At 58.3% G+C, this 23,684-nt stretch overlaps 4 protein-coding genes and 2 pseudogenes across 4 annotated transcripts, besides 8 other annotated features; 3 read left to right on the top strand and 3 right to left on the bottom strand.

The window, feature by feature from the left end:
- Window positions 1-16,918: part of a sequence feature (areas not merged during assembly with more than two copies in the genome that could not be assigned to a particular haplotype) that runs on past the window's edge.
- Window positions 85-10,530, bottom strand: Tc00.1047053511185.130 (dispersed gene family protein 1 (DGF-1), putative; the record flags this gene model as incomplete). The annotated part of the gene is made up of 1 exon (XM_811143.1): window positions 85-10,530. One exon carries the CDS (start codon window positions 10,528-10,530, stop codon window positions 85-87), a length of 10,446 nt encoding a protein of 3,481 aa, XP_816236.1.
- Window positions 5,554-5,604: a microsatellite.
- Window positions 13,147-13,205: a sequence feature (AT_rich).
- On the bottom strand, window positions 13,435-15,138 carry Tc00.1047053511185.120 (mucin-associated surface protein (MASP), putative; the record flags this gene model as incomplete). The annotated part of the gene is made up of 1 exon (XM_811142.1): window positions 13,435-15,138. The coding sequence occupies one exon, from the start codon at window positions 15,136-15,138 to the stop codon at window positions 13,435-13,437; it is 1,704 nt and encodes a 567-aa protein (XP_816235.1).
- On the bottom strand, window positions 15,668-16,312 carry Tc00.1047053511185.114 (annotated as a pseudogene).
- Window positions 15,837-15,883: a microsatellite.
- Window positions 16,457-16,495: a microsatellite.
- Window positions 16,522-17,004, top strand: Tc00.1047053511185.107 (annotated as a pseudogene).
- Window positions 16,919-17,330: a sequence feature (areas merged during assembly that could not be assigned to a particular haplotype. This can correspond to areas where the two haplotypes were merged or to regions with more than two copies in the genome that were merged during assembly.).
- Tc00.1047053511185.100 (mucin-associated surface protein (MASP), putative) lies at window positions 17,267-18,343 on the top strand (the record flags this gene model as incomplete). Its single annotated transcript, XM_811141.1, has 1 exon — window positions 17,267-18,343. The coding sequence occupies one exon, from the start codon at window positions 17,267-17,269 to the stop codon at window positions 18,341-18,343; it is 1,077 nt and encodes a 358-aa protein (XP_816234.1).
- Window positions 17,331-18,238: a sequence feature (haploid, non-Esmeraldo-like haplotype).
- Window positions 18,239-23,684: part of a sequence feature (areas not merged during assembly with more than two copies in the genome that could not be assigned to a particular haplotype) that runs on past the window's edge.
- Tc00.1047053511185.80 (trans-sialidase, putative) lies at window positions 19,630-22,185 on the top strand (the record flags this gene model as incomplete). The annotated part of the gene is made up of 1 exon (XM_811140.1): window positions 19,630-22,185. The coding sequence occupies one exon, from the start codon at window positions 19,630-19,632 to the stop codon at window positions 22,183-22,185; it is 2,556 nt and encodes an 851-aa protein (XP_816233.1).

The following is a 23,684-nucleotide window of genomic DNA, read 5'->3' as shown; positions in this document are numbered from 1 at the left end:
GCTGTTAACGACGGCTGTCTGTGGTGCGCAGCACAGTCGTGGCCCCCCAAGCACCGCATATTTACTAATTCCACGTGGCGTACGTCACATGGCGGCGTAGTCGAACATACGGCTCGCACTGGATGCACGGTCGAACAGGCTCAGGGCGTCTGAGCGGGTGCCACCGGCCATAGGCTGCAATGGCGGTGCGGGTGGTTGGTACGACGACGCAGCGGTGGTGCCTGAGGCGTACGACGATGACGCCATTTCGTGCGGCTTCTGTGTCTCGTCGCCGCTCTCCTCGTCATCGCGCAGCAGTGCCTCCAGCCCTCCACGCAGCGGCTCGCGCAGCTCCTGCCAGTGGCGGTCCTCCACGTGCCACACAACGACGCTGTACACAGTGACCGCAAGCAGCACAGTGGTCAGCAGCAGCACGATCGCCGCGTACGCCCTCGCACCGCCGTCGCTCGGTGCAAGGTGGTTGGCCGCGCTGACCACGCACAGCACAGCAAGGAGCACAAAGCTCGCAGTGCACATCACCGTCAGGAAGGCCGAGCGCATCATGTTCGTGAAGGCAACCACGCCCGCGCCCGCAAGCAGCACAGCCGCCATGCAGAAGTACTGGACGTGGCAGCCTCCCACGGGCGAGTGCACAGCCGCAATCAGGCACACCACACACAGCACCGACAGCTGGAACACACACCAGTACACGTGGCTGCCCCTCATGTTCGTCAGCATGCCGCCGTACATCCGCTGCTGCGCCGCGGGGTGCCAATACCCGACGGGGTACAGCAGGCGCTCGTGCAGCGGCTTCCTCGAAAACTGCCAGTATTTCGTGAAGCTCGCGCCCGTGTGGCGGGCAATGAAGTAGCACACGCCAGCAGGGAACGCCACACCGTACAGCACGCCAACGACACCAATCACGCGGTGCTGCACGCGGGCGCCTGGCGTCGCCAGTGAAAGAACGGAGCCAAAGAAGATGCCGAGATGCATCGCGTGCCCCACAACGTACGTCAGGCTCGGGAATCGCATCGCCGCCCACGCACTCGCCGCGTCCACGCCGCGCCACCGCTGGAAGGCGGCCGTCACACCGCAGTGCACGCACCCGAACACAGCGGCGAGCAGCGCGTTGCCCACCACCATCCACAGCGGGTCAAGGGCAGCGAACACCGACAGGAAGTACGGCAGCGCAACGGTGCTCGCACGCTCCTGCGCCGAGGCGCATGGCATCCTCGCGAACACGCCGAGTGCCTGCATCTCCAGGATGGAGCCCAGCCCGCCGGTCACCACCACCGCAACAGCCGTCGCACCCGCAACAACGCCGGTGATCGCCGAGAGGACGCTGGCAGCGGCGGGCAGCGTGGCGGACCTGATCGTGAAGGACCCAAGCAGCACACCCTTGCAGCCGCCGGACACCGCCACAGCGTCGCAGCGAATAACTATCGTCTCGTCGGCAGCAATGAAGTAACCGCGGTGCACAGGCACAGCCAGCTCCAGGACGGTGGACGGATTCGTCGCGTTGTGCACCCACGTCGCGTTGCTCAGCATCGCTCCCCACGGACCGCCGAACCCGCTCGGCTGCGCCGTCGACACCGGCACGAAGCTCAGATGCGTGCCAATCTGCGGGTCGCGTGCCCACCGAAACGGCGGCGGCAGCGCCACCATCAGCCATGTCGGGACGGCGCTCCCACCGCCGCGGATGTCGTTCTGCGTCAGGCTCCCACCAGCCGCCGTCGTCGTCACGGTGAGTGTAGGGCACGCCACGTCGCTCCACCACAGCGTGCTGCTCACCGACGCTGTCGGGGTCCGCGTGGGCGACAGCGCCACCGTCCCCGTCACCTGCAGGGTCTTCGTCGGCCCGTAATGCGTCGGACTGTAGTGCGGCGTGCTCAAGCTCGGTGTCCACGTTGGCGTCGGGCTGCGCGTCTCCGTCAGCGTCGCCGTGTGGCTCAGCGGCGGCATAGCGGGCGTGCGGTTGCACCCGTCCACGTGCGGCAGGTACACCGGCAGGCAGTCGCGCCCGTACCCGCCCTCAGCACAGCGGCAGCCGCACGACCCTGACATCGCCCTCGTCGCAGCAGCAAAGCAGCGCACGTCGGCGTCGCACACGCCACACGCCACGGGGCGGAATTCCCCAATGATGCCGGCGGACCTGTAGTCCATCGGCCGCAGCACCTGCCCGTTGAGCGTCAGGCACCCCACGACGAACCTTCGGCCGGCGCCCACAAGCGCAACGGTGCCGTCCATCACAACGGGCCCACTGCCAGTGTTCCCGTGGAGCGTCAGCGTGCTCTGCACGAGTTTTGCACTGCGCGGGTGCGACGGCACCGACAGAAGTCTGCCGCTGATGCTGTTGCCGCGCACCGACAGCCACGACCCGGACCCAAACGACGCCGACCCCCGCAGCTCCAGCAGCGCGCCATCGGTCAGCGCACCGGCGTTGTCGTTCACCACGACGGCGGACGCGTTGGCCTCCACACCGCTGTCAAACACCAACCCATGCGCGGCGTACACCTGGCTCCCCGACACGCGCAGCACAGCGCCCCCCGACGCAACAACGCGCGCACTCGCGTACAATGCAAAGTCGCCACCGAGCACAGCCGCGTCCAGCGCGACACCGCCACCGACGAGCTCCAGCACGGCGCCGTCCACCGCCACCGTCCGCCCACCAGTCACCACGGTCACGAGGGCAACGCCGGACACAACCAGCACGGACCGCACGAGCCGCAGACCCGACAGCACCAGCACCGGTGCGTACGGCGAGGACCGCGAGCCGGGAAGATACACAAGCGGCGTCGGCCTCGCGGCAACCAGCAGGGAGTCCGTCACCGTCAGCACAGACCCCGCGGGAAACGTGCCGGTCAGCACAAGCGCACCGTTCAGCGCCTCCACTTCGCACATCGACAGCTCCACCGGCCCGCTCTCGTCGCTCCCCGCCGCCACCGCACCGCGCAAGCCTCCTCCGCCCATCACGTACAGCACGGCACCGTTACGCAACGACACGTTCTGCACAACGATCCGCACGCCGTCCCGCGCCATCCACGGCACGTAGAGCACAGGACTCACGCCGTCCAGCACAACGTGGCGCAGCGTCACCTCGCTCGCGCCGGCAGGCACAACGAACACCGACCGCACCGTCACGCTCTCGCGGAAGAACACACTCGGCGCAGTGCCCACAGCGGGCGGCAGTGCAGGAGCTCCCACAGGCACGCACGCCTCGCCGTACCCGCCACTGTCGCAATCGCACACGCACACACCGTTCGTCATGCTCGCCGACGCCGTCCCGGGCGCGTAGCAGTGCGTGTCCCTGTCGCAGGCGTCGCACCCAACAACGTCGATGCTCCCAGCGTCGCCAAAACCAGCCGCAGCGTACTCCTCCGCCGTCGACAGGACACGTCCACCCGCGTAGTTGCACGCCACCCTCAAATGCGCCCCAGCCGCAAGCGACAGGCTCAGCGAGACCATCCGCGGCAGCAGCGCTCGGTTGCGCACAAAGCTCAGCGTGCTCCCAGCAGCGGTCACGGCGCCAGCGGCGTAGAGCATCTCCCTCGAGACGCCGTCGTGCACGTTGCCCTTCGCCAGCAGCATCGACCCGCCAGCCAGGCTCACCGTCGAATAAAACTTCACCGCGTTGTCCTCCGTCGACGAAAATTCGTTCCGCACAAGCGCCACAGCGGAGCCCGACACGCTCACAATCCCACGCACAGACACCGCGTGCTTGCACAGCAGGAAGTCGCTGTCAACAAACGCCACCACGGAGCCGCCGCTGGCAGAAACACCGCCCTCCACCGACACGCACAGCCCCAGCGCCGTCTGCACCGACAGCCCGTCCACGTACAGCGCACCGCGCGACGACAGCGCCACGCCGCCAAAAAACAACACGCCAACAGCGCCGCGGAACACAGCCGCCACATGCGTGCGCGCGATGGTCAGCACGCTCCCCGTCAGATTCACGTTGTGCAACACGAGGCACGCGGAGACGTCGCCAAGGCCGTAGGCGCCGCGGTACACAACACGCTTCTCTGCGATCAGTACCGAGTCCACCAGAGTGACGCGCGAGCCCGGCGAAAATCGGTTCGCCACCAGCACGCCGCCGCCAGAGCGCGACTCAAGCCCGCTGATCAACACATCGGCGCGCTCGCCAGCAGGCGGGTCGGAACGCCACCCAACAACGTACAGGCTCGCTCCGCCCACAAACGTGCAGTTCGCCAGTGTCACGTTGCGCACGCTCCCTGACATCAACTCCACGTCCACCACGACGTCCGCCGCAAAGGTCACGCCAACGTAGCACGCCACCGACGTCCCGAGACCGGCGTTCACCTCCACATCCACACGCACTTCACGCACGCACAAATCAGCGCCGTCGGTGCTCGGTGGCTCGGGGACAGCAATGGGCAGGCACGCATCGCCGCGGCCGCCCTCCGCGCACGTGCAGGCGCAGCCATCACTCGAAGCCGTCGTCGTGTACGCAGGGAAGCACGACGCTGCGAGGGCGCATGGATCGCTGCAGGTCAGGATGGTGACATTGTACACGGACGGGATGATGTATTCCACACCCTCCTCGCCGTTCACTGTGTTGCACGCAGCCACAATCGCTCCGTTTGTGATATCGCGGGACGCCGTAGATACCCGCAAATCTGTTGGCTTGTCAGTGCTACACATGAATCGGTTGCCAGACACAGACACCGTGGAGTCGCGGAGATTCACTTTGGGATAAAGAAAAGCAAACGCTTCCGATGGGGACATGTGGCAGAGGTTGCCGCTCAGCTGCAGCCAGGAGTTGTAGTAGATGTAGGAAGAAAAGCCTGGGAAAAACACAACCGAGCTTCTCTGCATGTCGTTGCCCTGAAACACAACCGCTGACCGAGACTCCACACGTAATGCCAAAGTTAGTAATAAAAAGTACCGCACCGGCCTCGTCACAAGATTGCCTCGGATCACCACGGCAGAGTTGTTCAGTACACTCAGCGATGAGGATTGGCTGGACCCTTCAAGATGTATCAGCGTACCGTCACCGCCAGCCATATGAAACGTGTTGCCCACCACCGCAAACACGGAGTGCCACGACACCCTCAGCGCAGATCTGACAACGTAAATGGCGATTGACGATGCCGTCACGCTCTGAAACACATTGCCACTCAGCACTACCACGGAGTCGTTGCTGATCGCCAGTCCATTCATCATAACACACGACGGGCTCCATATGTCCAATCCCGACCGAGGGATCAGCCTCGTGACAGTGAAGCGGTTCCCGCTGATCGTGATGTTCGTTTGCGGTGGGAACACACCCTCCGGGCTGAGCAGCGCGTCACTAAATGTGTTGCCGGCGACGAGGATGTTCAGCGACCCCACAGCGGCGTACGCGTTGCCCAACAGCAACAGCACGGCGCCGTCCCTCCACGTGCATCCATCGAACGTGACATTCGCCACGTCGCCCGTCATTGCCCCAATCAGCACCGTTAGGCTCATGCCGCCCCCGCTGAACGTCACGTTGCGGTAGCACAGCCACGACAGCCCGCCGCCCACAGCCTGCGCAACCTCGGGGTACACCATGTCGCTGATGCACTCACCAACCGGCGGTGGCAGCGGTGTGGGCGGCGCTGGTGGCAGCGGCGGCGGTGGCGGGCCAGCAGGCACAGGCGCCGGAACACACACATCGCCGTGCCCTCCAGCAGCGCACTGGCACTTGCAGTCAATGACCGCCGTCGTCAGCGGGGCAAAGCAGTCGCCCTCCTTCGTGCACTGCCCGCACACAGCAGCCGTCGTCACGCCTGTGATGCCGTTCAGCTCCAGTTCAGCCGCCGTCGTCACCTCCCGTCCCGCGACCGTCAGACACCCAGCAACGAAACGGTAACCGGCCTCAATCCGCTTCAGCAAGGATACCGACAACCCCGTCGAGCCCATCCTGCAGCCCGTCAGCGTCACAGCACTGCTGCTGTCAATGGTCACAAAGGCGAAGCCACTGTCGTAGAGCATCGCACCCACCTCCACGTCGTTATCACGCCAGTCCAACCAGCTCGACCGCTGAACAGTCCACAAGTCATCGTTGCAGATGGCGTAGCGAGCTGAGCCGCTGTTCCCCACCACGCGCAGCACGCTGTGATCCGACACGCTGAATCCTTGGTGCTGATACAGCAGGCTTGCTCCGAATAACATCGTATTGTTGAGCAGCGCAAAAACGGAGTGGTCACTCACACTGAGACTGTGAACGTAGAACAGGTATTTGTATCCCTCAAAGCTGCAGTACCGCAAGTACAGCGAGCTACCACCCACCAGCGTCAGTGTCCCAGTCGAGTACAAACCAAGCGCATCACGATTCGTTGCATGCGCCTTGACGTTGCTGACCAACAGCGTCGAAGCGCTCAACACAACGTTTCCCAGCAAAAACACGCTCCACATGTTGTTCACAGTACCCGATAATTCAAAGTCGAAAGATAGCACCGCATCAACCTCCGTGATGGCGATGTCGCAGTGCTGCGGGAGGGCATGTATAAAAGCAACGGTGGAGGACCGCATCACCGTCTGGCTCACGCGGATCAGGACGCCGGACGACTCGGCAGCTCCAACACCCCCAACAAACTGCAGCGCGGCACCGTCGCGGAATGTGCACCCAGTGAGCGTGATGTTGATGGGGAGATGCAGCGGCATGCTGTTGAGGAAGAACGTCAGCACTGCACCCACGCCGCTGAATGTCACACCCACGTAGCAGTGGTGCGTCTTCCACAAGTTCAGCGCGAGGCTCGTCAGCGTCTGGTTCACCACGCAGCTCGTGTCGCCGTCGACGGCTCTCTCCGCCACGGGCGGCACAACCGTGTCGGGCACCTCGAAGGGAAGACACGACGCGCCATGCCATCCGTCCTTGCAGCTGCACGAGCACGAGCCGCGATCCACCGACTCTGTCCCGGGCATGTAGCACGCCGCGTCGTCGTTGCATGTGCCGCACCTGAAAAGCACCAATTCCTCCGGAAACAAACCGTCGTACGACAACTCCCCATCGCCCTGCAGGTTGCACCCCACCACAAACCGCGCGGGTAACTCAACAATCGTGTTCGGTCTAAAAAGCTTGACAAAGACTGCGCTTCCTTCCACCTGACGGTTGTGCGCAAGCGCCACAGTGGTGCCGCTGCCCGACAGCTGAATTTTGTACTGGGAATACGGAATAGATAATACTGAGGCTGCACCCACGCTGTTGCCCTCCACACGCCACTGCGCACCACCCTCAAGTGTCGCCGAGCCAGACAAATACACCAGCGCGGAATCAAAAATTTCCGTCCCGCCAACGAAGACGCAGTCCGCCACTCGCAGCAGCCCCGCGGAGCTCACGGTGGTATCCCCAAAAAGAATAACGCCATTGACCGCGCTCATCGTGTTGTTCTCCACGTCAAAGTGGCCGCCGTTCCTCACATCAACAGCGTAAACGCAAACAGACGATTCCACACCGTCATCATCCTTCGTTGTGCTCAGCGTATTTCCCTTCACAATGATCCCGCCACCATCAACAACAACACCACTGGAGAAATAGACTGCGTACCAGTTCCCCTCGATGTAGTTGTCAAGCAGCAGCAGCGTCATATTTGCACTGAGAGCAAACTTCACAAATAAAATGGCGTGGCCCGACGTTGTCACAAGCGTACTGCCCACCAACAGTATCTGGGAGCTCACGCCAAAAACACCCCTGAACTCCAGCTCACCAGAATCCAGCATCGAGGAGACCACGTTCACGTGCACGCGTGCACCACTCCCCTTGATCGACAGGCCTATGAGGACGCAATGCAGCAGCGTGATGTTGAGTGTCTGTTGTGGCGCATCAAAATACGACAGATCCAGCACAATCGCAGCGGTGAAGGTCACGTTGACGAAGCACAGACCACGCACACCGGGATCAGGAACGTCCAAAGAGTCGATGCTGCCACCGTGCACGCAGCGGACCTCCGTGTCCTTCGCGTCGGGGGGCGGGAGCGGCCCAAGACCGTCCGGAACAGCAGCTGGCAGACACGTGTCACCGTAGCCGCCAGCAGCACACACGCACTCACAGCCGCTGATGCTGCTCGTCCTCGCAGCGAAGCACACGGCCTCCATCGTGCACGCACCGCAGTCCAACACCATCACGGATGCTCCAATATTGAGGTCGTATTGGTAATCCGTCACAGGTGAGCCCCTTAGCTCGTTGCACACGCCGTAGATGATCGGGTGCGTGTCGGATGGTGGTGACCAATTGCTTGTCATATACGTGAAGGGCGAGAACGAGCCATACGTGAAGTTGTTGTCAATTATCGACCACACACTCCGATCGCGGAACTTCACGCCGTTCTCCTTGACTATGTACACAACGTAGGCGGTGTGGAACTCGCTGTCACGGTGCACTAGCCAGCTGCCGCCGGTCACAGTCAGCGTGTTTGCCATGAGCATGGCGAAGCCGAGACGGAACGTGCTGGACACAATCTGCAGAACGCTGCCGCCAGCCACAACAATATCCTCAAACACACACGCGGCCTTGCCGTATTCGGTGCTCGGCGCACTCCACGAGCTGTTCTGTATGGAGAACACGGAGCCGCCGCCAACACGCAAATCCGACGCAAGAGCGTACATCACGTGCATCTGCGACCTGACAGCGCAGTTGTCCATGTAGAAGGCGCTGGACAGGTTCACAACAAAGGCGCGCTCCACGAGAATCGCAGCGCACGAGCCCCCGCCACACACCAGCGTCGACCGCGTCATGACAAACCGCGTCGACAAAAGCCGGACACCGTCCAGCACAAGCGCGGGGTCGTACCGAAATCCCTCGTGGCCACGGGTCGTCGGCACGTACTGCGACCCGCCAACCGTCGCGCGCAGCGTTGAGTTCGCCAGCAACACAGTCGAGTGCAGCGGCATCGCGCCATGCAGCACAATCGTGCCCTCCAGCGACGTCACATTCGTCATGTTGACGAGGGCGTGGGGCATCAGGCGCGCCGTGCTCTCGCTGAGACCGCCAATCCGCAGCTGCGCACCGCCCTCAAGCACGCAGTGGCGCAGCGTCACGTTCAGCGCGTCAGCGAACGCGTCCATCGAGCGCAAGTCCACCGCCACGATGATCGGCCCGCTGAACATTACCGAGTCGAAGCACGCCCTCGCACGCCCGCCGCCAACCGTCACCGACTCCGTCAGCGTCACGCCACTCACGCAGTCCTGCGCACCGCCACCACCGCCGCCGGACCTCGCAGGCGGCACGTCGAACGGCAGGCACGCCTCGCCCACACCGCCGTCGCGGCAGCCGCACACGCAGTCGACGAAAGACGCCGTCAGCGCATCAAAGCACGCCAACGCAGACGCACAGCCGTCGCACGGCACCACGCTCACGGAGGGCAGGCCGGCCATGCGGTAGTCGCCGCCGCTCTGCAGCACCCGGCCGCCGGCACGGTTGCACTGCACGGTCACGGTGCCGCTCGTGATCGCCAGCCCGGAGACAAGCGTCGCGCCAGTGGCAGCGCAGCGCACAATCGACACGGTACCGCCGCTCAGCGTCACACCCAACAGCGACGCCACAGACGACGCCTCGCCCACCGCCCACACGTCGCGCAGCTCCAGCCACCCGCCGGCACCGACCGTCCCACCGTCGCAGCGCACCAGCGACGACGCGACAGGCCCCTCGACGCCCACGAAGCGCAGCACCGAATAAAACACCGCGAGGCGCTCTCCAAGCACAATGCCGCCGCCGCTGCTCACAACCGACACGTTCGTCACGGAGAACACCGAGTGGCTCCACAGACTGAGACGCGACGAGGACGCCACATGCATCGCGGACGCGGTCGGACCGCCCGACGCCTCCAGCGACACGCCGTCAAGCACCACCGCACTCGACAGCAGGTCCACACCGCCGCCAACGTACACCGCCGACCCGCCCGCCTGCAAAGACCTCAGCACAGTTTTGCTCACACGCAGCTGCGTCTGCAACAGCGACGTCGCATGCAGCACAAGCGGCGATGCCACCGCGTCCGTCAGCCCACTCAGCTGCGAGTAGCGCATCGGCCCCGCCGTCACAATCGTCGAGTCACGGACCGTCACGTTCGTGTGTGCCGGCAGGTTGTGCACAAACACGAGCGAGCAGTAGCTCCCGGACAGCCCGCTCACGCTCACCTCCAGGCTCCGGTCACTCGCCGGCTCGCCGCTGTAGCCCCGCACGTAGATCTGCGCACCGCCGTCGCACACGCAGTTCCTCAATTCGATGCGCAGCGCGCCGGGAAGCATCGCCGGCACGTCGAGCACCACAGCCACGCCGTTCGTGATGTGCACGCCGTCCATCAGCACCGTGTCCACGGCGCGGCCAACCGTGATGGCTCTGTCCACCGTGCCGCCCCGCAGTCGCAACACCACCGCATGCACCGCGGGCATCCACGCCGCAGCAGCAACCAGCGCCAACACAACAAGCAGCGCCACACGCACAGCCGCAATGGCCCTGCGCTGCACACGGTGCCGGCTGCGCGGACACGCACCCACCGCAGACCGCATCCACCAACCCAGACACGTATCAACAGGGCTGTCGTGGCGTGTCGCACTCGCCCCGTCGACCATAACTCCTGCCTAGCAAATCCCTTCCTGAATATGGCGAATCCAGTGACACGATTCCGCCAGATAGTTATCCCACTACTGCTAATCCTAATACTGCAAGTAATTCCTAACACCTTGAAACGATAGTTGTACTGGTCAAGCAAAAGTATCTCTAACTGCACGGTCAAAAAAGACAGCAACAACAGTAACCAAACACAGTGGCACGCAGAGGCATCCGGTCATACACAATAACCATCACAGTACAGCCGCCGAAGCAAAGCAGCGCAGACGCAATCAAGTCAGTGACACCATCGCCTTTCCCACCGCCCACACAGCCCCGTACAGCCACCGTGCCGAGTGGCGGAATCCCGGCAAAAAGCCACATGACCACTGGCACCGCTCCTGTTACCGAGTGGCTGCATCGCGGGGCGGTCCCGATGCCGTGCACGACACACAAGAGCCGAGGCAGACCACGTGGCAGCGTTACGACCGCCGGCCATCAAGCGCGTCCGAAAGGTGTTGTTGGTGTTGTTGGTGCGTAAGTGGAGTGGAGAGCTCGCCGGTCGCCAGCAGTCAAAGCATCGTTCCTCGTTCACGCGAGTCGGCATTGCACAGCAGGCAGCGGCAACATGCGCGCACGACATACACAACAAAGGAAACACAAGGAGGCACGGCGGCACTCAAACACGGGGAAAAAGGGTCCACATCGATTTTGCATTCCGATTGGCTCACAGACATCCGGATGGTGGTCGCGCCGCTGCTCTGCGGTGCGTGTGGCGTGTGACTGCAGTGGACGGAGGGATGATGAGAGGGGCGGGAGACGCAGTGCGGCCCTCATCCATTTCGGTTAACTGTGACACCGGTGACGTCCTCCCGTCACATCGCCTGCAGCAAAGACCGTCGCCGTCAGCAGCGGTCGGTGCCTTCCCTCTCCCACTGGGGCGCAACTCCAACGCATTCGCTCGTCTCCTCCCCCACCAACATAACGAGGGAACAGCGGCAAAAGATGAGACACGCATGGCAAGTGCGCAGTCGCAGAGCTCCACTGCTGCCGCCATGGCCAAACAACGTCGGCTGCAGGGCGCAAAAAGAAGAATAAACACCCCATCAAACGCCTTGGCACCACGTGGAAGCACCGCAACCGACACACAAGGCGAAGCGCCGTGAAGCAGACACCAAAATCAAAGCTCCCACAACAAATTCATCGTGGAGCAAAAGAAAACATTATGCGAGCGCGAAAAAAATCACACAAACTGAAAAACAACAATGACGGTGCAGAGGCAATAAATGGTCGTGGTGCGCAGCAGCCGTGGCATCGCGCCCCTCCCTCATCAAACGGCACCGCACCGCAACGCACCGTGACGACCGCCTGCAATGACGACGATTGAGTAGCACACACAAAGCGGCATAAACGTTTCATCCCGCACTCGCTCAAGTTTACGCTCTCAGTATGTACTGCCAACAACACAGGGAAGGACACGGAAGGGGACTGTGTCATCCATCCACCTTCTGCCCACAACAGATCCTCCCCACCCTCATCCTCGCCACACCCTGGGTGCCGCGAAACGCCGTCAAGCAAAGCCACGTGTATGGAATTCTCCAATGCGCGGGGCGAGGCTGACAGCCACCCACGCTCACTCCCGCACACATATCCTCTCCCACAACTTTTCCACACACAAAAGGGCAAAGACATGGAGAAGAAAAGCCCGCCGCACAACGCACGCAGAGGCAACGCCATCCACGTCGCACCGCAAGAAAAAGCCATGCGCACCGCACACACATGGCGGCAAAGAGAGGGACAGGGCGAATACAACTCCACAGCACTGCGCTGTACTTCTCCCTTCCCCGACAGATTGGAATTACGCCCCACAGCAGGTAGTGGTGGGTGGCGTCCCACACTCACAGTGAGGCACGGCGCACACAGTCCGCTCCACTCCGAGTGCACTCAGCAGGCCGGCGCCCAGTCACCCTCGTGCCATCGCAATGGGGAACACAAACAATCGTCGTCGCGGACCATCGATGCCTATAACAAAAAAAAAAAAAGATGGGAGTCCACAAGAACTCCCAAAAATATAGAAAGAAAAAACGATTCGGAAAAAGGCCAATTTCATGTTCCAAGGAGTACCATACAGTCATGTGTTTGTGCATGCATATTGCCTGTAAAAGGAAAAAGAAGTCAAAGAAAAGACTCTACTGTTCCACCAGCCCACACAGCATTCCTCACATTTCACGCGGCATCCGGCCTGTTCTTCCAAACATCCTTTCATGCAGTCCGTGGGACGCACAGTCGCGGAGCCGGCACCACGTGTGGGAAGTAAAAAGCAAACAAAACAAAACAAGAGAAAAAGCAATGTGTGCTCCGCCCCACAGGCCCTCGTCGCACGCCCACACGTCACGGCTCCCTCAGCGCGCCGTTCGTCGCGGCCCCTCCTCATGCGTGCAGCAGGCGAGGCGCACAGGGCCGTCGTCATGAGCGTGTCGGTGGTGTGCGAGTGGAGCAGTTGGGCGGGAAACACACGGCACCCCTCACAGGAAGAGTGCAGAAAGAAACAATTAAAAAGGGAAGAGTAGAGAAGAAAAAAGAAAAACGTACATAGTGATTGCCCCAAAAGCAAAAAAGCAAAGAAAGGATGTGGGGAGATTAATATATAAATAAAACAAAACATTTTAAACAAAAAAAAAAAAAAGAATTTTAAAAACCTCACGGTGCTCCGCCCATGCAGCCAGGCAGGACGGCAGCGGTGCGTGTCGTGCAAAAGAGAGCACCAACGGGCCTGCATGGGTGTGCATGCATATATACAATGGGCACATTATTGTGTGTGCTTCGTGGGGTGAGGTGAGGGCGAGAGTCCATGCAAGGGGACACACACACAGAGAGAGAAGGACGAGTGTGTGTGCGGGCGGTGCATGGCTCTCTCTCCCTCACTCTCACGCGGCCGCCACCGCAGCCGCAGCCGCACACGCAACAACAACAAGAAGAAGAGGCAAAAGAGGGGAGGTGGTGTGGGAGACCGCGGTGCTGCTGTCACTGTCTTCAATCGTTGCATTATGTTTTTTGGCAGTGGATGTAAATGATGTTTGTTTCTCGCTGCCATCCACTTGTTCTTGATTTGGTTCTTCCTCCGGCACCCCAGCATTGACTGCTGAACCATCGTTTGCAATCTCTGCATTGCTTTCGTCAGCGTCATTGGCGGCAGCATCATCCGCAGGAGAAGATGGTGAGGTTGTTTCAGCCTGACCCTCAGTTATTGCATTCTGCCTTGCATCTGTTGTTGGCTCAACGCCTTTTGACTGCGGATCTTCAGTTGACTGCGTGGTATCTGGGACTTTCTTTGAGGATGGCAGTGCGCTCTGTGGAAGTGATTTCGGTGGCGGTGCTGATGGACCTCCTGGTGCCTCTACTTCTGTTGCTGTTGGCGGCAATTCCTCGGATATTAATTTTTCTTCCGGTGGTTTTGGCTGTCGCAGGGGCATTGACCCTGCTTTTGCCTGTTCTTCGGTACCAGCCGTGGACGATCGCAAAGTTCCAGAAAGCAACGTTGTATTGGATTCATTTCCCGGAGCTCCAGAAAGACGGGTGTTGATTGAAGCGGTCAATAATTCATGTGTTGCAGCTGCAGAGTCATGCTCTTTATTTTGCGTGTTGCCAGTCGAATCCACCTGATTTCCTTTTCTTATATTTTCCATATTATTCTGGTTCTCCTGAACACCTTCTGACAATCCCTGCAACACGGGCAAACTCTGTTTATTGTCAGTCGGTGTTTGAGGCTGCGGTGTTTGCTCTTGACTGTCGCCGTTCAATGCGTCCCGTGTGGGACCCGAGTTGGGTGCAGTCGCATGCTCTTCTAATTCCTCGGACGGCTGCGTCGCATGCCCTGGTTGTCCTCCTGCCGGCGTTGGTACTGGAAGCGTCTGTACGCTCGCTCTTTTCCCTGGCACGTGTGGTACTCCTTCCTCGTGTTGTGTCGCCATTTGATGATCGGTGTCAAATGACGCATTGTCGTTTTGTTCCTTGTTCTGGTCCACGGTGCAAATTGTCAAATCCACAGCAACAAGTGGCGGCTGAGAGCACACACTCGAAACTGACGGCTCTTCGCCGCGGCCTGCTGAGCCTGCCTCCTCCCCTTCTTTTCCCTCACGTCCTCCAAAGGAAAAATCGTATTGGAAGCCGGAGACAACTGCCGGCTGCTGTTTGGGACCAACAGCACCACCAGCACCCGAGACAGGAGTACTGCTGGCGGCGATTGTATCAGCAGAAGCAGGAGATGAAGCCGTTGACACGGCCCCACAGCCGCCGGGCGTCGGTTCGCTCCCTGCAAAAACAACCGCTGATTCTTCTGCATCAACTTTCTGCTTTCCGCTGGTGCCAACGCCAGCATCCGGAGAACCCAGCTCATCGCTGTCCCCAGCAGCCGGTACTGCCGTCACTACTCCCCGTAAGGCTGTAGTTGGCACGCAGTCCCTCTTCATAAGCACCACTTCACCATCCATTCCCTTTGCAAACTTCGCGTCGTCCAATTCAGCAAGAGCGCAGTGGCCCACCGTACATCTACCGTAGCCACCGCAGGCACCGCACCACAGCACGCAGAGGACACACACCAGCAGCACACGGCCAGTCCTCATCATCGCCATCACTCCTGTCACTTGCGTATAGACTTCAGCACAAACTAACAACACGTCAACGCAGAGCAAAAGCAAAAAAAAAAAAAAAAACGGCACAGTAAAAAACGCCAGCAGAAGCAGCACGCATTTCATGAAAAATATTGAACCAACGAAAGTGAAAAAACGTACAAAGCCCTGCACAATTTAACAGCAATAAAAACACACAAAGCAACAAAAAAGCAAAGAAAAGTAAACAGGCAGCAGTAAAGCAAAACAGTAAAAACACAAAAATCTGCACCCAAGTGGCACCAGTGCGCATGCACCCATCCTCAACAGTGCATCCACGCAAAAAGTCGTGTGCGTCTCGTGCATATGAGTGTGTCTGGGATGCGTTCAACGTGGCGGATGTGGGAAGCAACGCGGAGCGCGCAGCAGGGCAGCGGAAGCAAACAAAGCAAAGAACAATCAGCGTAATTACTCTTACTTCATACATCGGACCAAAGTGGACTTACACATGTCCCCGTGGCTGAGTGCTGGCACGCACAGCCCATGCTCCCTTTCAGCCCACAGTGGTGTACGCCAGCGCGGATACTGCGAGCAGCAGCGGGGCACACACCCACGCAGAGCTGCTAAGGCTGCCGTCGATTTCGCGGAGACGTGACGGTGCGCGGGTGGTCGTGGTCGTTGTAGTTGCTGTGCTCGTAGTGCTTGGTGCCTCTGGCGCAGTGGTCGTCGTAGTCGTAGTTGGCGCCTTCGTCGTCGTCGTGGACGTCGTGGAAGTAGTTGCTTTTATTTCCTTATCGGCTTTTTTCCCATCCTGTCCCTCAACAGCCGTACCTGATACCTGTATCGAACCGGGCTTTTCGTTTAAAACCTGTCCTGCACCGGACGCCGCACTTCCCGACTGTAACGCACCAGCCTCTGTATTTGGTTTCTGTACCTCTACAGTGTTCTCTTGTCACTTTAGAGGAGTCGAGCCCCCATTTCGTAACCCTTCCTCAACTCTCCTACTATCTGCCAGTTCCGCACCATTGTCCGTCTGAATCCTGTCCATTATCGGGATTATCTCGCGCTTTTGGCTGAGGGGGCGACATGCCCGAGCCGGCGGAAATGTCTCCAACAGTCTCTGCCACGCACACGGACGGGCAGCAGCACAGGGCAAGTACCAACAGGGCGCACAGCAGACGGCACGTCATCATCATGGTGAGTGTGGTCGTTCAGTGGTGTGGAGCTGAGCCGCGCAGTGAGGGACATGGAGAGCAACAGGGGAGACGAGAGGAACAACAGACACACACAGAGGGCACACCACATGACGAGAGGGCAGCAGCCAGGCATGCACCGCACGCCGCACACCACGCACGACACACACACACACACACACACACACCGCCCTGCCGCAACACCAACACACAGATGGCAGGAGAAGCCGAACCCGCTGGACGAACTGCCGCCGAGCCTGTTCGGGCTGGACGTGTTGAAACGCAAGCACGGCCACACGGACATCCACACGGTTGCTACGCCGCACCTCTTGCAGCAGCAGGCCGTGGATTGAGAGGATGTGAAGGTTTGCTCCAAGCACAAGGAGGACAACAAGATGCAGTGCATGACGGCCAACCTGGTCGGCCGCGTGGTTGCGGCGCATGGAGCACGTGCGCCAGCACGCGTTGGGCGTAGCGCTCATGATTGCAGAGGAGGGGCGGCACGACGTTGTGGTGCTGTGTGTGTTGCGCGGCCGGGGCATGCCGGCGATTGTGAGGGACGTGGAGGACACGGAGCTGCCGGACTGAGGGAGGAGGTGGCGAACGTTGCGGCGCAGCGGGAGCGCATGACGGCTGCGTGTGGTGAGAGGGTCCGACGATCCCGAGGCCTGTGCTGGAGGGGCGTGTTGGAGTGAGCGCGGCGTGCCTGTGAGGGCCTGAGGGGAGGGAGTAACAGCAACAGTGACTGTGGGAGTGTGAGGAACGGTGCACGGCGAGGAGCGCTCCTCTTTTTTTTTGATTGTTGGTGAACCGCGCCCGACTAATTGTTGTTGTGGTGCGTGACTCTCATTGCTGGATGGGACGGTGCGTGGCTGTGTGACTTGTTTCTCCTTTTGCTTTTACTCTGCGTTGACGGGGAGTTATTTTGTGCTGAAGGCTACACGCAAGTGACAGGAGTGATGGCGATGATGACTGGCCGTGTGCTGCTGGTGTGTGCCCTCTGCGTGCTGTGGTGTAGTGCCTACTGTAGATGTACGGAAGAGGAGTCAGTTTCCCTTTCTCGGTCTGGTATTGGTGATTCTAGGACGGGGTCAGGCGTCTCTGGGGAAAACGGAGTGAAAACGGATAAAACAAAGACAATGAAAACTGCGTCTGAGGGTGATTCTCATCCCAGTGAACGAGACGTGTCAGATGGAGGAAGCTTTGATCAAGCACCACCCGATAAATCTATTTGTAAAGAGAAGAATGATGGTTCTACTGTCAAACCCTTGACTACCGATGGGGAGGTTCTATTGGATAGTCAGGAAACCATTGCCACTCATTTGAAAGGGATGGACACAGACCTGGCAGACCCAAATATAAATCAAAATCATAAAAATCCAAAAGCAATTGATGGTATTGACACACAATTACCAGACGCTCCAGCGGCACCAAAAGCACAGCCATCACCGCCAACAGTGCCGACAGCGAATAAAACAGTGAACTCAAAAGAGGAACTGACAGCTGAAGAAACTCCCGAACATTCACGTGCCACACGGAACCCAAATGAAGGCAGTGAAACCAAAAACACAACTGATCAAGCTCTGAAGCCCGATGCTGGCGGTATTGACACTCTGGCGTCGGAGGATGCTAGCAGTCCCTCTATTGACGACGCGGCAACCAGTGAGGCGACTGCCAACACTGCCCGTGTAGGATCCCCAATTGCATCCCTTAACAATACCGATGGAAAAAATGAGGGATCGCGCGACGGTGAGAGTCCCACTCCAAGTCCTTCAGCTGCAGAACCTGAAACTATTACAACGGCCAAACCGACCACTCATGATGTAAGCCACCCAAACAAAAACGGCACCGTAACCTTCACAGGAGAGAAGAATGCTCCAACAACTAACCCTAAGAGTGCAACGGAGGGCAAGGAAACCGCAGACGTTGAGAGTGACAGCAGCACCGCGGTCTCCCACACCACCTCCCCTCTTTTGCTTCTTCAGCTTCTTATTGTTGTTGCGCGTGCGGCTGCTGCTGCGGTGGTGGCCGCGTGAGAGTGAGTGTGAGAGAGCCGTGCACCGCCCGCACACACACTCGTCCTTCTCTCTCTGTGTGTGTGTCCCCTTGCATGGACTCTCGCCCTCACCTCACCCCACGAAGCACACACATAATGTGCCCATTGTATATATGCATGCACACCCATGCAGGCCCGTTGGTGCTCTCTTTTGCACGACACGCACTGCTGCCGTCCTGCCTGGCTGCATGGGCGGAGCACCGTAACTGTTTCTGTTTTGTTTTTATTGCATTGAGTGGGCGACCTCTCTCTCTCTCTCCCTCTGTGTGTGTGTTTTGCTTTACGGGAGTAATGAGAGTGTGTGTGCGCTGGTCGTCCCACGCTTCGGCTTTTTGTTTTGTTTTCCTTTTTGATTTTGTGGTTGAGTGCACCCATTCCGCGGCTGCGTGTGTGTGTGTGTGGTGATATGAGTAATTTGCGTGTGTGCTATCTGCCTCTCTCTGCCATTTCTTTCTTCAGACTCTCTTGTGGTGCACAGCTGCTCTGCAAGTATAGGCACTGACAAACACACAAATACATACACATATACACACGACATGCCGCTCACGCTGTGGAGAAGAATGAACGATGGGAATGCGGACACAAGACTGTGGCTGCGGTTGCTTTTGCGAAAAGGGTGTGAGCCCGCGATTTGCCTCGTTGACGTGATACGGATGTTGGTGGTGGCGTACAGTCAGTGAGTCATATGGCGTTGAGGATGCCTGGGACGAGTGTATATTGACTCTCTCCCAACAGCTGTACCTGCCGATGTGGCACTGCCGTTGTGTATCCGTTGGCGGGGGATTTTCCGGCTGTGTGGAATGATGTGCGTGTGCGTTGGAGGAGACAGCAGTAATACGACTGGTTGCAGCGCGTGGGTGCTGCGAGGGGAGACGGTGGGTTTTGGATATTGATGGTTGTTTCTTGTGTGTGGGCGTTGCTCGGTGTGTGCTGACGCGTGACGAATAGCAACACACCAGCCGTGACTCCTGCTTCTTCTGCTGGTGGCCGTCGCTGTGTGTTCTCTTTGCACTGTTCTTCCATCTCCTGTTCCGTGTGTCTGTGTGCGTGAGTTGTTGTTGTTGGGAGTGGCTGCGGTGGGGATGATGATGCCACTCACTGTGGATGGGTGGCGGTGCTTACTGTGTCACCTCTTTTCTTGGCGTGTTTCTCTCTATTTCTTTCACTCTCACACGAAGAAGGAAATCAAGCGCTAAACGCTACTGTGAAATTGGAGGGCTCTGAAAGGACCAACAACACACACACACCGCCCACACACATATTTATATGCTCTCACGTGTTGTTGCAGTGAAGGCACCCTGCACACACAACCGTCGCCGCGTGACCGGATCGAGCGGCATGAGGAGGGAAGGAGGAGAGAGTGAACCGCAGAGGCCCAACATGTACCGGCATCTCTTCTACTCTGCGGTGCTACTCCTCGTTGTGATGATGTGCTGCGGCAGTAGCGCTGCATCCAATGAGAAGACGCTGTCAGATTCGGAACTTTCAACCAGGAAATTGTTTCATTGGAAAGACACGACAGATAAGGGAACGGTGAATTTGCTCTTTTTTCCCAGTCTTGTTGAATTGAATGGTGATGTGTTTGCCGTTGCCGAGGCGCTGTTCACGAGGGGGGTAGAAGGCGTTTTTACTGGGATTGCCTCGGAACTCCTGACGTTGACCGATAAACAAACAAGCAAGGAGCTGGATAAAACTAAACTCAAGACACAAGTACTGGGGGAATGTTCTTCTGGAAAAGAGGAATGCCCCAACCAAGCAGTGGATGATTCTGTCTCTGAAAGCGGAGCGCAAGCACTTGTGAGTAAGCCAACAACAGTTGTGCATGGAAGTGATATTTACATGCTGGCTGGAACCTACAACCTTGATGGTGTCGCTGCTGCTGGGGAGGATATAACAGATGAATGGGGGCTTTTACTGGCGAGAGGGAACGTCAGTATTGTTGAGGATGGCCGTAACAAAAGAATTTATTGGACTGATGTTGACGCTCTCCCGATCACTTCTAATACTGAACAATATGGATATGTGACAGCACCGCTTGGGAGCGGTGGATCGGGTGTTAAGATGGAGGACGGTACGCTTGTGTTCCCTATGGAAGGCGAGGTGTATAGAACGGGGGAGGCGGATGAAGAAAATACAGCTGAAGGGGGATACACCGTCTCACTGTTCATATACTTCCCGGATAATAATAGTTGGAAGCTTTCGAAGGGGATGTCTGCCCATGGCTGCAGTGATCCCTCCGTCGTGAATTGGGAGAAGGACAAACTCATGATGATGACTGCGTGTGATGGTGGCCGCCAGAGGGTGTACGAGTCCGGTGACAAGGGGGATTCGTGGACGGAGGCACTCGGGACACTCTCGCGCGTGTGGGGCAACGACGAGGGAAATGAGTGGGGCGTTAGGAGCGGGTTCACCACAGCGAAGATTGGCGATAACAGGGATGTGATGCTCGTCACTCTGCCGGTGTATTCAAGTAAGGACGGCAATGGAAAGGGCGAACTCCATCTTTGGCTGACGGACAACACGCACATTGTTGATATTGGGCCGGTATCCGAGGAAGATGATGACGTCACCACAAGCTTCTTGTTGTACAAAAGTGCTGAAAGTAATGATAATAATGGGGAGAAGTTGATTGCACTGTACGAGAAGAAGAAGAAAGTTAATCACGAACTATCACATGATATGGTTACTGTGCGCCTGACTGTGCAGCTGGAGAAGGTGAAGGAGGTGCTGACGACGTGGAAGAAAGTGGACGAACGTGTCTCCCAGCTGTGCACCACTTTACTTGCTGGGAAGGTTGCCTTGACTGAAATCGCCTGCACTACTGGTAAGATCACGGATGGGCTGGTTGGCTTTTTGTCCGGCAACTTCTCTGAAAACACGTGGAGGGACGAGTACCTCGGCGTGAACGCCACAGTAAATAATAAAGGTAGGGCGAAGAAGACGACAGATGGTGTGACGTTCCGGGGAGCGTGGGCGGAGTGGCCTGTTGGCAGTCAAGGGCAGAATCAGCTGTACCACTTTGCGAACTACAACTTCACTCTTGTGGCGACGGTGTCTGTTGACGGTGAGCCGACGGAATATACCCCCATTCCTTTGTTGGGTGCGAAGATGGCTGGCGTTGAAAATAATCCTGTGCTCCTGGGACTGTCGTACAACGGCGGAGGGAAGTGGCAGTTGCTGTGCGGTGACGAAACGAACAAGGAAATAAGCAGCACATGGAAGCGAGGGACAAAACACCAAGTGGCCATTGTGCTACGGAACGGCACCCATGGCTCCGCGTACGTCGATGGTGTGCGTGTGGGTGAGGATGCGCAATGTCAATTGGAAAATACGGATTCGGAAGGGATCTCGCACTTCTACATTGGAGGGGATGGTGGCATTGCAGACAACACAGAAAGCCGAGAAGGCGTGTTTGTGACGGTAACGAACGTCCTGCTGTACAACCGCCCGTTGACTTTTTCAGGTGGGAATGCCGAGGTGGAAGAAGTTACCGATTCACCATCAGCGGAGCCTGCTTCTCCATTTGTGGCAAGGAATCAAAATGCGGCGCCTCCTGCAACGATACTTCCTGAAGCTCCGGTGGAGCAAATGACCTTGCAGCAGCCTCAACACGAAGGCAAAGGGCAAAATGCAACGGCGGAGGAATCTGCCACTACACAAGAAGTTCCGGCGACCACATCGCAGGGAAGTGTGGCGAAGGCGGCGGCTTCGAACTCCCATGCCGCTGGAGAAGCAAGAGGTGATGGCGGCACTGTGCGTGAGAGCGGACTGCTGCCATCGCTGCTTCTTCTGTTGGGACTGTGGGGGTTTGCGGCTCTGTGAGGAGTGACTGGCTGCCGCGTGGGACACTTGCGACCTCCCCTGCACCGACACACACACCTGGCTATGAATTTCTTTTCCTAAATAACTTTTATTTACTTTTTTTGCTTTATTTGCGTTTTTAAGTTGTTTTTTTCTTTTTTTTATCTCTCCCCCATTCCTTCTATTTTTGCTATTGGGGCAATCACTGTGGACGTTTTTTCTTCTCTACTCTTCCCTCTTTAATTGTTTGTTGCTGCACTCTTCCTGTGAGGGGTGCCGTGTGTTTCCCGCCCAACTGCTCCACTCGCACACCACCGACACGCTCACGACGACGGCCCTGTGCGCCTCGCCTGCTGCACGCATGAGGAGGGGCCGCGACGAACGGCGCGCTGAGGGAGCCGTGACGTGTGGGCGTGCGACGAGGGCCTGTGGGGCGGAGCACACATTTCTTCCCTCTTGTTTTGTTTTCTTGCGGCCAGGGCTGGCAGACACCCGCAGCGCCACACACACACAGCCACACCCTGCCGCCGTGTTTTTTTTTTTCTTCTTTTCGTGTTCATTTCACGCGCTGGCAGTCCCGTCAGCATTTCTCTCCCTCCTGATGATTTTTTTCTTTTGCTGCGCTCACTCTCCCGATGGAGTGACGCGACTCCCGTCATGTCTGCGTGCTTCTCTCAGTCCCCACACACACGAGTGACTGTGCTCTGCGGGCCGCACTCGCACGCCGATGAGAGGGCTGAGGGGAGCAGCAACACGCGGATGACCCCGTGAAATATAAACGATGTGCGGACACATGGAGGGTCGGACGGTTGAAACACACGCAACCATCTTTTTAATTTTCTTTTCGGGCAAAATATATACGGACAGTTCGGTGTGGCCACACGGCAGCCAGGCGATTTTTAAATTTGTGTGGAACAGTAATGGACGATTTCTTTTTTATAATTATTTTGTGTGATGGGGTTTACATAAGACGAAGGGGATGGTTTTTGTTTTGGATAAATCTTGTGTGGATTGCCGCTGCTTGGGCTGCAGTGCAGTCATGAGTTTGAGCGGTCCTCTTCCTGTTGTTTCCGCCATGCGTCTCTGCTGTACATTTTTGTGCGTCCCTCCACATACTCTGCTCCCTCTTTTCTACTTCTTTGCTTTGTGTTTCTGCAGGCACACACAACCACACACAAGATGCACATTGCAGTGGATATGAATGCTCCTTTTGTAGTGCATGCTGGCAGTTGCGTGTGGCAGCTGCGCTGCAATTCTGCGTGCGTGACGGCTGCTGGGAGTGCTGGAGATGTATCTGTTGATGCGGATGCGGTGGTTGTGCCGGTGGATGTGTCGTGTGCTCCGAGTGACGGCAGCCTGAGCTATCGCGTGTGCGTGTGTTTGTGGGCGTGGAAGAAGTGTTTTGCTGCGAGTGCTGAGGCTCAGTAGGAGAATTACACTTTCAGTGGCTTTGATGTGCGCATGCATGGCAGGAATGGTGAGCTGGGTGCTGTGTGCCATGTGGCCAATGCGGTGCACAC

This window comes from Trypanosoma cruzi, genomic scaffold, assembly GCF_000209065.1.
Source record: "Trypanosoma cruzi strain CL Brener 1047053517065 genomic scaffold, whole genome shotgun sequence".
NCBI lineage: Eukaryota > Euglenozoa > Kinetoplastea > Trypanosomatida > Trypanosomatidae > Trypanosoma > Trypanosoma cruzi.
Note: the sequence above shows the minus strand (reverse complement) of the source record. Positions and strands in the feature narration are given on the sequence as shown.